Genomic DNA, 16,863 nt, shown 5'->3' on the forward strand with positions numbered 1-16,863 from the left:
CATACCCCCAAATGCTGGGTCCAGCCAACAAGCTGCATGCTTGACACCTCAGTTGTAACTATGTACATATTTCTAGAACTTAGAAGGGAAGTAATGGTTTTGACATCTCTTGTGGTCTTCAGATCAAGACCAGATGCTTTTCTGGAAGAGACCCTTCTGTCAGGGCGGAATTACATGTTACATTCAGACCATACTAAATCTGTAGAAATTTAAGTGGTATTAAAGACAAAATGTACTGTGAGAAATCACATGTTAGGGGTTAATACTGTTTCCTGCCTACACAGCTCTGACTTGCCACTAGAGGGCTGGTGAGCAGGGACGTGGCTAGGACCCAGGATGCCTGGGCTGTGTCTCTGTTCTAGGTTGGCGGTGGCTGAGAGTAATGCATCCTAAGATCCTGGAGAACTTCAAATTGCTTGTTTTATCTCCATGAAGCCGACTAAAGTTACCCTAACATGAGCTAGGTAGCACAGCCCAGAGTTAACTCTTCTCTGAAGTGTTATAACTTTGAGATGCTCAGAAGACAATTAGCATGAATTAATGAGCTTTAATTTATGGATGCTCACAATTTAAATCCCAGTAGTATGGTCTGAGTGTAACATGTAACTTCAACCTCAGACACAATTATGAACATGAGTCGGCAGTGTGACGAAGCCATCAGAAAAGCCAATGGCACTTTATCGTGCATCAGCAGATGCATAACGAATAGATCTAAGGAGGTGATACTTCCCCTCTATCGGGCGCTGGTCAAACCACAGTTGGAGTACTGCGTGCAATTCTGGGTGCCGCACTTCAAGAGGGATGTGAATAATCTGGAGAGGGTCCAGAGAAGGGCCACTCGTATGGTTAAGGGCCTGCAGACCAAGCCCTACGAGGAGAGACTAGAGAACCTGGACCTTTTCAGCCTCCGCAAGAGAAGGTTGAGAAGCGACTTTGTGGCTGCCTATAAGTTCATCACGGCACAGAAGGGAATTGGTGAGTATTTATTCACCAAGGCGCCCCCGGGGATTACAAGAAATAATGGCCACAAGCTAGCAGAGAGCAGATTTAGACTAGACATTAGGAAGAACTTCTTCACAGTTCGAGTGGCCAAGGTCTGGAACGGGCTCCCAAGGGAGGTGGTGCTCTCCCCTACCCTGGGGGTCTTCAAGAGGAGGTTAGATAACCATCTATCTGGGGTCATCTAGACCCAGCACTCTTTCCTGCCTATGCAGGGGGTCGGACTCGATGATCTATTGAGGTCCCTTCCGACCCTAACATCTATGAATCTATAAGTTTTTGATCCAAAAACAGGCATAACTAAGTAAAATATTATGCTCTATATTATACCAGAGGTCATATGAAAGATTCTAGTGGTGCCTTCTAGCCTTAACACTAAAAATGTAAGAGAATTATTAGAGATCACAGTTGCCAGCAAAATTCTTAGTAGGATAATCAAATCATTTAATAGGAAAGAACCATTCTACAAAAATGGAAACCTAAACCTATTTGGTTAAGCGCTGTCATTCACAGTTGTAGGTGGATATTTTGTGGGTATTGTTTATTAGTATAGTGTAAACAGAAGGGTAAAGGATGTATCAGGAGCATCAGTAGATCCTTAAAAGGATTTGGCAAATATGACTCTGTCCAATGCTGTTGGTACATGGGGAATAGAATGGGGCCCATTCTGGGCTGAAGGCAGTAACTCAACACCAAAGTATCCCATAGATACTGAAGTATCATACAGCAGTATATTGTGGGGATAGTAATATAGCAAAGGATGGTGCATCCTCCTCTCAGCACTATCACTAGGGTCCCATCCCCAGTTACTCAAAACATACTGTATCATACAGCAGATGACTGGTTGGCCAGGGCACAGGGTCATATGAACATGGCTATATTGCTTCCAGATCAGGAGCTGCCACAGGCTGCAGCTGCTCATGGTTCCTGACTCAGAATCAATATAGCTGTATTTCCCTGATGCCAGGCAGCATCATGTTGTCTCACTTGCTAAATTCAGTAGCAGACTCCCTGGCATCATTTTTTTCAGTTCCAGACATGTAGTCCTTCAGGATACCAAGACAGCTGTGATATTTGGGACTTCCCCTGAAAATTCAGGACAGTTGGTTGTTTTAACAATTATGCCCTATAGAACAGAAAGCTTTTGATAGGAGTAGATTTGGCCTACTATGCCTTGCAGAGGATTTGAATAAGTAAGTTGTCCTCTTGCATGCTAGTAGCTAGAGGGGAGAGGCCAAGGACATTATAAGAGGGGTGGCATGGAAAAACTGCCCAAAAGCAATGGGAGAAGTATAGAAAGCAAGCTGAGAATGGGAGATTGTGAGAAGTGGGAGAGGTGGAGGAGGACCATGAAGGAAAAGCTATTGGCTGCAGCAAACTTTCAGAAGAAGGATGAGAAGGTTGAACCTGATGTGGAAGATGGAAAGAAATGAATGAGGTGTTCAACCTGAAGAACGCTGTGACTTGCATGACTGCAATAGACTGGGTAGATGTGTGGGGGAGGGGGCGGTGATATGGATTCTGGTGATGCTGCTCAATGTTTTAATGTTTTTGCTGTTTGATATTATCTAGGTTTGACAACACAACAATCAAATGAATGTGTTCGGACAGAAACAACTAGGCGCGTGTTTTTCAGAAAGAAAAAGAAAGTACATACTACCTGCACCACAAATCGACTGACTGAACGCCATGAAGGTGAATGTACAGTTATGTACCGGTTGGGGTAGTGTCTATACCCTTAGCTGTCAGCAGTCAGGCATGCAGGGCGAAATCCTGGCTCTACTGAAATCACTGGCAGAACTCCCAGCAACTTGGGGAGGAAGCAGGGCAGGTTTTCACTTTTTGTATTCTAAGTCAGGCATTGAGTCCATTCTACAGAGTACACCAGCCCCCCCCCCCCCCCAAAAAAAAAAAAAAAACAAAAAAAAAAACTATGGCCCAAAAGCTCCTCCTGCTTTACACTGGGCTATCTTCCCCTGTCAAGGATGTTCCATGGGTGCGTAAAACTAGTATATCTATCTAACTACAAAAGATCTTCATAGTCAGCCCAGTTTCATGAAAGTCACATAAGTACCAGTCTGACTCCCACTGTGAGGACAAACCTCCCACTGACAAGGCTTCCATTCCCAGGGAGAACGAAATGACTGAGGGATATTACTTCATCTCCCTGCAACATAACTTGGCATTTCTGTGCCACCAGCAAATCACATTCATTCACTTATTATTTTAGAAAGCAAAGCCATGGTATTTATGAGCAATTGGAAAGTTGTGATTATGTTTGAAAAAATCTTAATTGAAGCCCTATTTCAGGTTCCATGTTGCAATCAGCTGAACGGTCTATTTCACTAGTGAAAGGTGGCAGGACAGAATATGCTGCAGCTCTAGCTTGGGAGAAAAAGGGGTCTTTTCCAGAACATGTTGTATTCACAAACTGGCTAGAATCAACAAAGGACAATCCTGTTGTGGTTGATTTTGAGGTAAGAGTAGAGACAGCCCCTGCATCTCCCATGATGCCACATGACCTCCTGTTTTGTATTTACACCATCCTCCTGGACATGTCTTTAGGAATATATATATAAGGCCCTAAACTTATATATATTAGTCCCTAAGACTAGTTAAGATGACAGGATGATTATTGGTAATATAGATGAATGGATTTTTTCCTACCCCTTTAAAGAATATGGAGTTGGCTCATGTTCAGCACTGTGCCCCTAGAAAAGTAATGCTAAATCTTTTTGCCTCACTGCCCAGTGTGTCTGCAGGCTGGATGTGGCTGGTGGACATGATCTGGCACATGGGGCAGGCATTGTGGGAAACCAATCCAGCTGTTTGGAGCAGGGGACAAGTGGAGCAGGGGGCAAGAGCAGGCCCCCAGCCCCTGGCCCTGGCTCATCCTTGCATATGGGAAGGGGCTTGGCACAAGGGAGGAGGCATGGCTCAGCCCAATCTAGCCACATGAATGGGGAGGGGGCATGGCCCAGCCCTGACCCTCCCAGGCAGGGATTGAGAATTTTGCAGCAAGGAGATGATGAGTGGCACTGCTAATTGCCACTGCTCCCCCACCGCCAAATTTCCCAACCTGTGAGGAGCTCTGCAGGCCAGATGCCAGGGCTCTGTGGGATGGATTTGGCTTGTGGGTCGGGGTGGAGCACCCTAGCCACAGAGCATAGCTATATAGGCTCTGGTGTTTACAAAAAATTCTTTTGGTTATGTTGGGGCTGTGTAGCTATCCATAGGAAAAAGTTAATACAGCTGTACTGCAAGGAAATGCCCACTTCATCTTCTGTATTATGATCCCTTTCCATATCCTTTTCTTTTAGTTGTCTCCCATCCTGGACTTGGTAAAAAACTTTCCATGTGCTGTTACTAAACGCAGCAACCTCTGGAGAGCCCTAATTGAATACATGGACAGATTTGACCCTTGTAAATGTGCTCCCTGTCCCAATAATGGCAAACCTGTGTTATCTGGAACAGAGTGTCTTTGTGTGTGTCAAGCTGGAACCTATGGGAATAACTGTGAGAAACGAGCACCAGATTACACATCAGGTATTTATGGGAATATTGTAACAATGCAAATATGATCCTTTCTTAAACCCACACAGCCATGAACAACTGGTGCCTCTGAGGACTGGGGTGGGCACAGTGACCCCCCACAGGCAGTAGCGGTGGCAGGGGCAGACTCAGTGGGGACCACCCGCAGGTGTCAGCAGAGATGTCAGGGGCTGGGGCAGGCCCAGCAGGGACTGCCCACAGGCAGTGTCAGCGGCGTCGGCAGTGGTGGGGGGTAGCAAGTGACCACTCGCAGGCAGTAGTGGTGGTGTTGGCAGCAGCCAAATTCAGTGGGGGCACCAGCAGTCTCAGGGGGGCACATGCCCTCCCCCCCATGCACCCTTTACATGTTGCCTATGCATACAACTGCTTTAATGTAAAAGCTGAAGAGCAGGTCTGACTGTGGTATCTTTATGCTGTGAGAAATGTCAACATTTTGATTTTTTTATATTGTTTTCATTCCACACAGTATGAAAAATTACAGTTTCAGTATCCAACAGGTCAAGCTTCTTGAGTGTCATTTAAAAAATCAGACGAACATTTTATTTTGCCCTTATGAAAATACTTAACTTGATAAGATCTGAATAATTTCATTGTGTTCCAACTTTATCATAGAATCATAGAGAAGTAAGACTGGGAGTGACCTCCAGAGGTCATCTAAACTAGCCCCCCTACCTGAGGCAGCATCGTCCCGTCAAAACCATCCCATATAAATTCATTTTCTAACCTCTTAGCAAAATGTCAGTCAGCCCTGACACAAAACTGAAGGCATAACACCGTAAGCTGTTACAGATAAAGCAGGGGGACCATGGTGGCCAACATCCTGCTACTGCAAATGTTAATATATGCTTGAGAGATCCTGGGAAAAGGATCACACCCCCCACTACAGAGGAAGACAAAAATCCCCACAGTCCATACCAGTCTGACCATAGGGTGAAATTCCTTCCTGACCCTAGATATAGTGAGTGATTGGTCTGACCCTGAGCTGAGGGCCAAGACCCTCTAGCCAGGAACTTCCAGATGTAAGTCCCACAAAGAACACTGTCACACCGCAGTCAAAATTCCTGTCTTTGACTGCAGCCAACACCTAATACGTTTGAGGAAGGCTTTAAAATAATAATAATAATAATAATAATAATAATAATAACAAAAACAGACATGTAGCAGTAGAGGGGGGGAAAATCCCTCCCATCCCTATGTGGCAGCCAGCAAAGCTCAGAAGCATGTGAAATACCCATAGAAGAACATAGGCACAGCTATTTCTAGATCATCCCTGACCGGGACTCTCCAGCCTCTCTTGAACACCTCCAATGATGACAAGTGGACAACTTCCCTAGGCAGTCTATTCTACTGCCTCATTATGCTAACAGTGAAGAAGTTTTTTCTGAGATCCTACTTTGCTGCATCTTCAAGCCATTTTTTGACATTCTACACTCTGCAGCAGGAGAAAGAAGGTGCTTTCCGTTTTGTTGCTGTATTTGAAAAATGCTATCATGCCCCCTTTTAAGTGCTTTTTCTAAAAGATGAATGTGCCTAGTTCCTTCAACTTCTCCTTGTATGACTTGCCTTCCAAGCCCTTTATCTTTTTTGTCACACATCTCTGGACCATCTTTAACTTCTACTTGTCCTTTAAAAAATGTGGAGCCCAAAACTGCATATAATACTCTAGATGAGTGCTAAGTAGAGAGGCATTTTCACCTCCTGTGTCTTTCACCTAATGCTTTTATTTATATATCCCCAAAGTGCATTTGCCTTTTGTGTGGCTGAATCACACTGCAGACATGTGTTGACTGTGTGATCTATGAAGATTCCTAGATCCTTCCCCATAGTTCTGCCATTCAGCCAGAAGTCACATATTTTGTATTTTTATTTATGAATATTCTTCCCAAGGTATAGCACCTTGCATTTGTCAATACTGAATTTAATTCTGTTAACTGCAACCTCACAGTCCAATCTGTCAAGATCCTTTTGAATCATGGTGCCATTCTACAGTGTGTTTGCAACTCTACCTAGTTTCATATCATCTTCAAACTTGCTCAAGAAGGTTTCTATGCCAGCATCCAAATCATTAATAAACACGTTAAACATGTCCTGGGTCCATAAACATGGGCCCAGGAACAACCCCTGTGGGACTCCACTCAAAATCTCCTGCCATCCAAACATGAATCCATTTATAATTGCTCTTTGCTTGCAGCTATTGAGCCAGTTGTCTATCCTCTTTATAGTAATTTTGTCCAGCCCACATTTCTTCATTTTGTTTATAAGAAGTCATATGGGACCGTATCAAAAGCCTTGCTGAAGTCTGGATACACTATATCCATAGCATTCCTTTCATTCACTCAGATGGTTACTTTGTGAAAGACAGAGATTAAGTTTGTGTGATGCAATTTGTTCTTAGTAAACCTATGCTGAGTGCTTGTGATCAGCCTTTCCTTCTCCAGATGTTTGCAAATACCCTTCCTTAGCATATGCTCCAGTAACATCCTGGGTATTGAGGTGAGGCTAGCCAGTTTGTAGTTTCCCAGTCCTCCTTTTTGCCTTTTTAAAGAGGTGTATTACATTAGTCCTTTTTCAGTCCTCTGGTACCTTGCCCATCTCCCATGACTTCATAAAGATCATTGCCAAGGGCTTCGAGAGATCCCTTGCCAGTTCCTTCAGTATCCTGAGATTCAGTTCATCTGGTTCTGCTGATCTGAATTCATTCAAACCCATCAAAAGCTCTCTGACCGTCTTTTTTGTTATTTCATCCCTCATCTTGTCGCCTTCTTTATCCAAATCTTTATTAGACATCTCTTTGCAGCTTAATTTTTTGTAAAAACTGAGGCAAAGTGGGTGTTGAGTAGCTCTGCTTTCTTTGCATCTTCTGTTAGGAGTTTCTGCTGGTTTTTTAACAGTGGACCCACAGCTTTCTTAGTCTTTCGTTTCTGACCAACTCACTTATAGAGCCTCTGCTTGTTGTCTTTATCTTCCCTTGCTAGGCACAGTTCATTCTTTATCTTTGCCTTCCTGATTTTTGTCCCTGCAGGTTCTTGCTATTTTCTGGTACACTTTCTTGGTGACCTGTCAATTTTTCCAATGCCTGAAAATTTTCCTTCTGCATTTGAGGTATCCTAGAAGCCCCTTGTGCAGCCACATTGTTCTCTTGCCATTCTTTCTGAGCTTCCATCATGTCAAAATTGTTGGGCTTCCAGTGCTGTGCCCTTTAGAAGTTCCCAGCCCTCCTGGGTACCTTTATTCTTCAGACTGTCTTTCCATGATACTGTTAACCCCTTGAGTCAGTTGAAATTCAGCTTTTTGAAATCTAGAACTCTTATTTTGTTGACCTCATGCTTTCCCCAACTTAGGATCTGGAAGTCTATCATAATGTGATTACTTCTTTTCCTAAGTTCCCCATCACCTCTTACATCCTTCACCAATTGTACTCTCTTGGTCAGAACAAGATCCAAGATAGATGATCTCCTATTTGTGTCCTCAACGTCTAGGAAGATAAAGTTTACTCCACACAGGTTAAGAACCAGCTCAGCATTTTATGTTTTGCTGTATTGTTCTTGCAGCAGATGTCTGGAAAGTTGAAGTCTCCCATCAGTACCATCTCATAGCTTTTGGATAATTTTGCCACCTCCTTGAAAAGTGCCTCATCCACCTCCTCTCCCTGATTTTGTGACCTACAATAAATTCCCATCATTATATCAGTGCTGCATCTTTCACCTTTGATTTCCACCCAGATGCATTCTGATATACTACCTTCTTCCTTCTGAACCAGGGAACAAATGTGTTTTTGACATGCCAGGCAACATCACCTCCATTCCTCTCAACCCTGTTCTTCTGAAACAAAACGTAACCTTCAATGTTGATATTCCAGTCATAAAAGCCATCTCACCATGTCTCTGATACCAGTTAGATCTTAATTTTATTCACAGGCTGCAACTTCCAGCTCATCTTTATTTCCCATTTTTCTTGTATTTGTATACATAGATCAGATTTATTTTGTATTATAACCTATGGATTTCCCTTTTGTACCACATATTGCTGTTCTGTGGCTCTCTGGCTCTTTACCAGACTTGAGCTGCTTCCTCCAGTCCTTTCCCTACTGGATTGCTTGCTCTGTTGTTAGTGAGATTTGTTCACCATCCCCCATGGAATCTAGTTTAAAGACCTCCTTACTAGTTTGGCCAGATGATACCCAAAGATGCACTTTCCAGCAGGTGGGTCCCCATCTCTTGATAGCAGTCCTCCTTCTCATAACATCCCATTGCTGAAGAATCCAAAGCCTTCAGGCTGACACCCCTGTCTCAGCCACACACTTACTTCCAGGATATGATGGTCCCTGATTGATCTCTTGCTGTCCATGAGTAGAATCAGTGAGAATGCCATGTGTGCTCCAAGTTCCTTAATCCTCCAGCTGAGACCCTCTTAATTACCTCTGGCCTGCTCAGGAGTATTGTTGGTGCCTATATAGACAGACAGGAAAGAGTAGTGGTCTGAAGGATGATAAGCTTTGGTAGTCTCTCTATAACATCCTGAATTCAGGCTGCAGGCAGACAGCACGCTTCCTGGAGACTCCAAATCTGTATGACAAATTGGTGCTTCTGTCCCCCACAGAAGGGATTTACCAACCACCACTACTCCTTCTCTTACTTCTTGGTGCAGTAGTCCTAGAGCCCCCATCTGGGGACCCTGCATTCAGCTGTGTTATTATGTTGTTATAGCATGTAAAGGTTAGACTATTTCATAATTTCTTGCCATATGATAGGAATTTACTGTTGTGTTTATATTATAAAAATACAAAATTAAAAATATTTAAAATCTTTATTATACACGTTACAATAGGAAAATCCATTTATAAGACCAGTTACCGACTACATTGATTGATTTGATTTGATTCCTATTTTGAAATTGTTTATGAAGAAAGATTGGCAGCCAACCAGCAGCCAGCTAGTTGGGGAGTCTGGGCAGCCAGGTGGTAAACCCAAGGGGCCTTGGGGGCTGGGCAGTCAGCCCAGAAGCATCTGCAGGCTAGAAGCTAGCCAGCCGGGGAAGGCTATCAAGTAGAGGGACTGCTTGCCTACCTACTGGCATGCTGGTGAATGATCTGGTAGTAAACAAAGCAAGCAGCCTTGATCAGTATTGGCTGATAGAAAATGGTTCTATCATGAAATACGCGACCAGCTTCAGTTAAAAATTTTTCTAGGATTGTGCTGAATTCATCAGATCCATATTTTGAAAATGTATTTAGGGAGTGAAATTCTATATAGTGAATGTATATTTAACTCTATGTATACACATGTACATTATGTACTAATGTATGCTAAGTATTAATCCAGGAGTTTTAACTTTTGGTTTGTATGAATATCATATTTATAAGGAAATACTTATTCACATCATGTTTCTTTAGTATCTATTGTAATATTTATAAAATGTGGGGACAGAATCAGTTTACTTATGTAGGGCACATGCCAAAGGAAGAGGTCCAATTTGACTGGGTTTAGACATCCTGTTTCCCTATTAGGCTATGGGATTCTTATTCACCTCTGAAGTATGATTTAGAAATCCAAGAGGCACCTAGAGCTAGACAATAAATACTAATGTCATAGGTATGTCCAAATTGCCACTCCTCCAGAACATCCACCCATTGTCGAAGAAACCAAAGCCTTCAGGTCAAGAGCCTCATAGTTGCCTTTGATCTTCCTGGAAGTATCATTGGTGCCAACATAGACAAGCAGGAATGGGTAGTGGTCTGAGAGATGGATGAGCTTTGGCAGTCTCTCTATGACAGTTTAGGCATCTGACTCCAGTTGCACATTAGGGTGCTGACAGATGTGAAAATTTTCCCTCAATTTGACCACAGAAAGTGGTCTGTTACCATGACCAAACACAAGAGCATGGCTGCAATCCACTTCAAAAATGGCCAGTCAGGTAAAATCTATACCCTCATTGCATGAAGGTTCAGATGAAGATGTTTCAAAACATAGGATCTTCTGTAACTTCTGTCTGAGCTTCCTGCCAGCCTGTCGCTGTTTTCAGAATGGGAGTGGGAAAGGGAAGGGAGGGAGTTCAGTCTGGGGGGTTTTCAGCCCCCACTGGAGGGTGGAGCTGGTGTACTGGCCCCTCCCCACTCCAAGATCAGGGGGCTCCAATACATACACCCCACCCTTCACTGCTGGCTTTAGTGTCCCTAGAAATGTGTTCCCCCTCACATTTTGAAAAAAGCATAGGCTGGGAGGGAGCAAGGGCATTGCTAGGGAAACTGGCTGCAGGGTCCCAGTCAGCAGCTAGATTCCCCGCCCCCCCAGAACCAACAGTGAACTTCTGTTTGGTCTGGGGGATCGTTGTAACTCAGAACACTTCCTGCAAAGCATTCTCAGTTACAGCAGGAAGCTGCACTTTTGTCTGCACCCTTAGATGCCATTATTTAGTTGGGATCCAGAACACATGCTCCTGCTACTGAAGGTAGGTGCCTTACCAACACCGAGGCCTACCTTTGCACAGTAGTCTAATGATTAAATCAGCCACCCAGGATCTAGACCTGATGCTCTCCCACTTCTTGGATAAGTACTTAAACCAGGAAGCAACTGTGCAAAAAGTGAATAGCCCAACAACTGATGTGTTTGAGCAGAGCTCAGTGCTGTTGAAGTTGGTTAAGTCTAAATCTAGAAATCTAGGGAAACTCATAGGCACCTACCTAATTCATGGGGTCTGTCCCACAATTTCGTGGTCTCAGTGTGGCAACGGTTGCCATTTTTGGCATGACAGCCTCCCCTCCCACACCACGCCTCTGGCCAAGGGGCCCTGGAAGTCCCACTCCTCCCTGAAGTTTGACAGATGGTCATCTGTCAATCTCTGGGGAGGGGTGGGACTTCCGGGGGCCCTCAGCCATTCAGAGGCATGAGGTACCCTGCCACACTTCACCATGAAAATCTCGCCATCCCTCCCTCCCCTTTCCCCCTGTGCTTCAGGACACCAGGCTTCCCACCTCTGTTTTCAGCTCCTTTCCCCCCCCCCCACTGCTTGCTGGCCATTTTCCAGCTTTTTTGCAGTCCCTGCACTTTTTCATGAGGATCAGGCTTTTTCACAGTGGACCCACCAAATTCACGGTTTCTGCAAAAAATTGTGAATTTAGTAGGTCCCTACTTATAATAATATCTGAGTTTAAGCACCTATTCAATTTTGTGTCTGCTGGAGCAGGGCTAATCTGGATTACACTTTGGAATTTAGATGCCTAATTCCTTATTTAAGTGCTTATTTGCTCAAAAGAGTTCTGATCTAGAATGTCTAGCAAATAGACACTTGGGTTGCCTGCAGAGGTGGGAAAAAAATCAAACAGTGTTTTAGTTTAAACTGGTGTGCCCAGAAGAGGCAGCACCTTAGTTGCACCTGACTTTCTTAACATCTGTATAAACTGGGTGCTTTAGTGGGGCTATTTTGGTGCTTTTATCTAATAGCTGATTCAATCATCTATTAGATAAAGCATCAAAAACCCTGCTGAAGTACGCAATCTATACAGATGCTGCAGAGCTGGATTGAACTAATGTGCTACTGCTTCCAGTAAAGCACAGTTTTGTTTTTTCTTTTTCCATGTCTGTCAGTGCCCTTGGTTTTGAATGTGATCTGAAACCAAATTGAAAAGGAAAGAATAGTCAGACTTCCCTGAGGTTCAGAACAGTTCAGATTTGGTTTTGGCTCAACTCATCTTTAAATTTAATATTTTATAAACAACATGTTCCCCTGCCTGGGAAACCTCGTAAATCCTCTGAAATAGTGACAATCTCTATCCAAACTACCTAGTTGGGCCAATACAAAAATATCACCCTAAAAAATTCTTGCCTCTCAATTAATTAAGCTGTTATATACAAAGTAAGGAAATATTGCAGATTCATTCATTTGCTGGAGTTTATGTTCATCTGTTCCAGTTGCAGTAGATGGCCACTGGAGTTGCTGGTCAGCATGGAGCCCATGTGATGGGTCTTTCAAGAGAAGAAGGACCCGTATGTGTAACAACCCATCACCAATGAATGGAGGAAAGCCTTGTGAGGGTGAACATGAGCAAGAGGAGGACTGTTATGTTTCATTGTTTGTGGACAAGTAAGAAGATGATAGATTGAAAATTCTACTTACTAGTGGGGTGCGGGTTAGAAAGCTTTGAAAACTTGACTATTGACTATTAAGGGTGATTAACAGTAGGGATAAATTTCTTGTCTGGGTTTCTTTGGGTGAGTCTGAAAAAGGAAAATATCTGTAAATCCTTGCAATTTGTTACAACTTTTGTTTTTGTTTGCATTTTCTTATCAGGGAATTCCAAAACAATGATCATATACTTATTTTAAAATATTTTGTATGGGTCTCTGACTGAGAATCTTCATTCATTTCTCTTCATCATCTTTATACAACTTCTTTTCCCACTTCTGAACCACATGAGTCTGAATATCAATGCTTCCTTTCTATGTGCTTTAGGTTTGAATTTGAAATCTCAAAGATAAATTCACTGAAAAAACCTGAGTTTTATTTGGTACTGCTTTGCAACACTGTGAAACAGAATTTTTACAAGGTTTTAAGGTAAAATGTTAACTCCAAGCCAAAACCACCCTCACTTTCTTATCTGAGGGTTATGTGGAAATGATGAACATAGTCGTAATTCATTATTGGGATAGCTCCTATTGTGGCAAAAACAGTGGATACTATAAAGACTAGTCATTTTATTTCTGTTGTGATTAATATATAGCATATTATTTTTGAGATTGTTGGACACGAGCACTTCAGTTCTACATGGTGCTTTCCCTCCCTGACTAAGCATCACAATCTGTACAACCCCACATCCATAACATGCAGCACACATTTAACCACTGCTGGTATTAAATAGCAAAAGTTAAGCTACACTACATATGACCTAACCAAACTGTGATGAACCCTAAATTCTGGCTGAACCACTTAAACTTAGTCATTGCTAAAAAAGGCATCCCAATGTACCATCTTTTTTGCCCCATCTCTTCTAATCTATTATGTCAAATTCTCTGGTGGTCTGGAGAACTTATGCTGATATAAAATCTGCTTTCCTATAATGCTCACTGTTGATCAGGCTCCTTTTGGTACATAGGTTAATGAAGAAGTTGATGAGAAAGGACCACAGTACTGCTCCACTTTTTTGGATTGGGGGAACAGTGTCACTGCTACCTTCTCTTCCTCTTTGGCTAATGCTGTGAGAGTTTACCCTCTTGTTTCTGAAACCAGTGCCTCCTACGCATCCTAAACTGCAAATTATTGTTTTTCAGAGGGGCTCCTTGTATAAATGATGATGAAGCAAGGAAGGAAGTGGATGTTTTCATTGGTGAACCTGAATCTGGATGTTCTAAGCCAATCCCACCAGAAAATGGATTTATCAGGGTGAGAGGGCTGTACCATGTAAAATATGTGAATGATAGGGCATGTGGAAGCTCTGGGAACTTCCAAGGTTACCAATGTACAGAACTTCTGTTTTTGGATTCACAAACCTAATTCATCCACAGATTATACTCTGATTTCATCCATGTCATGACACCTTGCACCAACCAGAAAACACCATTCTGTCTTATTTAATGAAAAAGTTTTCTAGAGAGAAACTAGAATTATTTGCACATCTGTGAAGGGCAAGCAGGGGAGTGTATGCTTAGGGGCAACCAACATGGGTTCATTAGGGGCAGGTCCTGTCAGACCAACCTGGTGGCCTTCTATGACCAGGTCACAAAATCCTTGGATGCAGGTGTTACGGTGGACTTACTCTTTCTCGACTTTAGGAAGGCCTTTGACACTGTCTCTCACCCCATTCTCATTAAAAAATTAGGAGATTGTGGTGTCAATGCCTATACAGTCAGATGGGTCACCAATTGGCTGGAGGGCCACATCCAGAGAGTGGTGGTGGATGGGTCATTTTTGACCTGGAGGGATGCGAGCAGTGGGGTCCCCCAGGGCTTGGTCCTCGGGCCCGCACTGTTCAACACCTTCATCAGTGATTTGGACGAGGGGGTGAAAAGCACCTTGTTCAAATTCGTGGATAACACTAAGATGTGGGGGGATGTGGGCATGCCAGAAGGGAGAGAGAGGTTGCAATTGGATCTGGACAGGTTACAGGGGTGGACAGATGAGAATAAGATGGGATTCAATACTGACAAGTGCAAGGTGCTGCACCTAGGAAGAAAGAATGAGCAGCATACCTACAGGCTGGGGAACTCTCCTCTCATCTGCACAGAGGCAGAAGAGGATCTTGGAGTCATTATACACTCCAAGATGAGCATGGGCTGCCAATGTGGGGATGCAGTCAGGAAAGCTAATTGCAACTTGTCATGCATCCACAGATGCATCTCGAGCAGGTCCAAGGAAGTGATCCTCCCCTTCTATGCAACATGGGTCAGGCCACAGTTGGAGTACTGCGTCCAGTTCTGGGTGCTGCACTTCCGGAGGGACGTGGCCAGCATCGAGAGGGTCCAGAGGAGGGCCACGCGCATGATCAGGGGGCAGCAGGGCAGGCCCTACAATGAGAGGCTATGAGACCTGAACCTGTTCAGTCTCCACAAGAGAAGGCTGAGAGGGGATCTGGTGGCCATCTATAAACTGGCCAAGGGAGACCAGCAGGCAATAGGAGAGTCCCTGTTCCCCCGAGCACTACTGGGAGTAACAAGGAATAATGGCCATAAGTTGACTGAGAGTAGATTCAGGCTAGATATCAGGAGGCACTACTTCACAGTCAGGGCGGCTAGGATCTGGAACCAACTTCCAAGCTAGATAGACACCTTGCTGGGGTCGTTCAACCCCAGCATCCTTTGCTACCCGTGGCAGGGGGGCGGACTTGATGATCTGCTCAGGTCCCTTCCGACCCTACCAACTATGAAACTATGAACCTATTTATCAGTGGTTGATAGTAGAAAGCTCCAAAATCTAAAATGCCAGTCATGTTTTACATAGAGGCTTTTCCTTAGCTGAAAGTGTCTTTCTTACTCCTTTTTTTTCTTATATTCTTTTGTATATTTTCTCTTCCCCCCGCTCCCCCCCCCCCCCCCCAATGTTTCCTTCAATGGCTATACTTCTGTCTGCTTCTAAATATTTCCTAACTTCTCAATTTTAAAAAATGTTTATTTTCTTATCTCACATTGTATTGGCTACACTAAGAAATAAGATAAGGGTAGCACACAGTCATCTGTGTACTGGAGTGACTGTGATATCTTAATGCTTCCTCCACTATCAAATCTTAACAGAAAAAGACTGAAAAAATAAATCTGCTGCAAAGGGGCTTACAGAGTGAATGATTTAAAAGAATAAGACAGCACTCATTTTAAGATTCTGATGAATGTCCATTGTGTATATATGAGTCTCATGTCAGTAAAAAAAAATGGTTATGCAGTTGTGTAAAACTTTTAATTTTGGGGAAATCAATATTTTTTATGTTGACCTGACAGTGTTTTACCAGCCCTTTCCTAGCATGCCAACAGAAAGCTAGATGTACTGCGTACTATTGCATATAAACATACTATAAGACTCCCTCTTCCAGACAGCCATTCCCCATATCATAGAGCTCTAACAGAGTCATAGTTTCATAGTTGTTAGGGGCTCAAAAAGACCTTACAGATCATTGGGTCCAGCCCCCCTGCACTTGGGCAGGAAAGGCTGTTGGGATCAGATGACCCCAGCAAGATCCACCAACATCTAAAGGCAAGATAATGTATATTGGTTCTGTTTCAGGCAGCACTTAATGGCCCCTAATTTCAGGACCACCACATGATGGGGTCAACAAAATTAGAATATTAATAAATGGATAGACAGATGGGGCGGGTGAATGGCTCTCAAGAAAATTGTTATGACAACTGCAGCATGATGCAACTTTTAAAATACTATTTTGAGTGTCTTTGTCTTGTGTCAGTGTCCATTCCACTTACCCAGAATTTGGTTTAATTGTAGAATGAAAAAAATTATTATGCTGTGGGAGAAGAAGCTGAGATTGCCTGCATGACTGGATATGATCTCATTGGGTATCAGTTCCTTAGGTGTCTACCAGATCAAACCTGGATCCAGCAGCCCATTGAGTGCCAACGTAAGAAATTGGAGAACAGTTAGGCTTGGCAACAGGAACAAATAGAGGAAATACAATATAGTTCAGGTTTTCCTAACAGACTCTGTTAGAAAGGCTTAAAAATAAATTAATCCTTGTTTTATAAATGTTGGAAATGGCAAAGTCCTCTTGGGTTGTCACATTTGTTCTTTTACAGTCTCTCAGTTGTTCCAACTTTGACCGCTGGCAGACACTATATTAAAAGGTCAATAAGATCTGACACATGATCCCAGCAGTTGTGT

The 16,863-nt window shown here is 43.2% G+C and overlaps 1 protein-coding gene across 2 annotated transcripts in view; it reads left to right on the forward strand.

The window, feature by feature from the left end:
* Positions 1-16,863, forward strand: part of C6 (complement C6) — a 61,255-nt gene that overhangs the window by 22,516 nt on the left and 21,876 nt on the right. For both annotated transcript variants that reach the window (XR_001371558.3, XM_014594010.3), the window contains exons 9-14: positions 2,572-2,694; positions 3,310-3,476; positions 4,320-4,545; positions 12,459-12,630; positions 13,815-13,926; positions 16,471-16,603. Coding sequence is in view for 1 of the 2 variants with exons in the window: in XM_014594010.3 (XP_014449496.1) it covers positions 2,572-2,694; positions 3,310-3,476; positions 4,320-4,545; positions 12,459-12,630; positions 13,815-13,926; positions 16,471-16,603 (933 nt within the window). In the remaining variant the exon portion in view is untranslated. The remainder of the gene's footprint in view (positions 1-2,571; positions 2,695-3,309; positions 3,477-4,319; positions 4,546-12,458; positions 12,631-13,814; positions 13,927-16,470; positions 16,604-16,863) is intronic.

The sequence above is a fragment of the Alligator mississippiensis genome, chromosome 3 (assembly GCF_030867095.1).
Source record: "Alligator mississippiensis isolate rAllMis1 chromosome 3, rAllMis1, whole genome shotgun sequence".
Classification (NCBI taxonomy): Eukaryota; Metazoa; Chordata; order Crocodylia; family Alligatoridae; genus Alligator; species Alligator mississippiensis.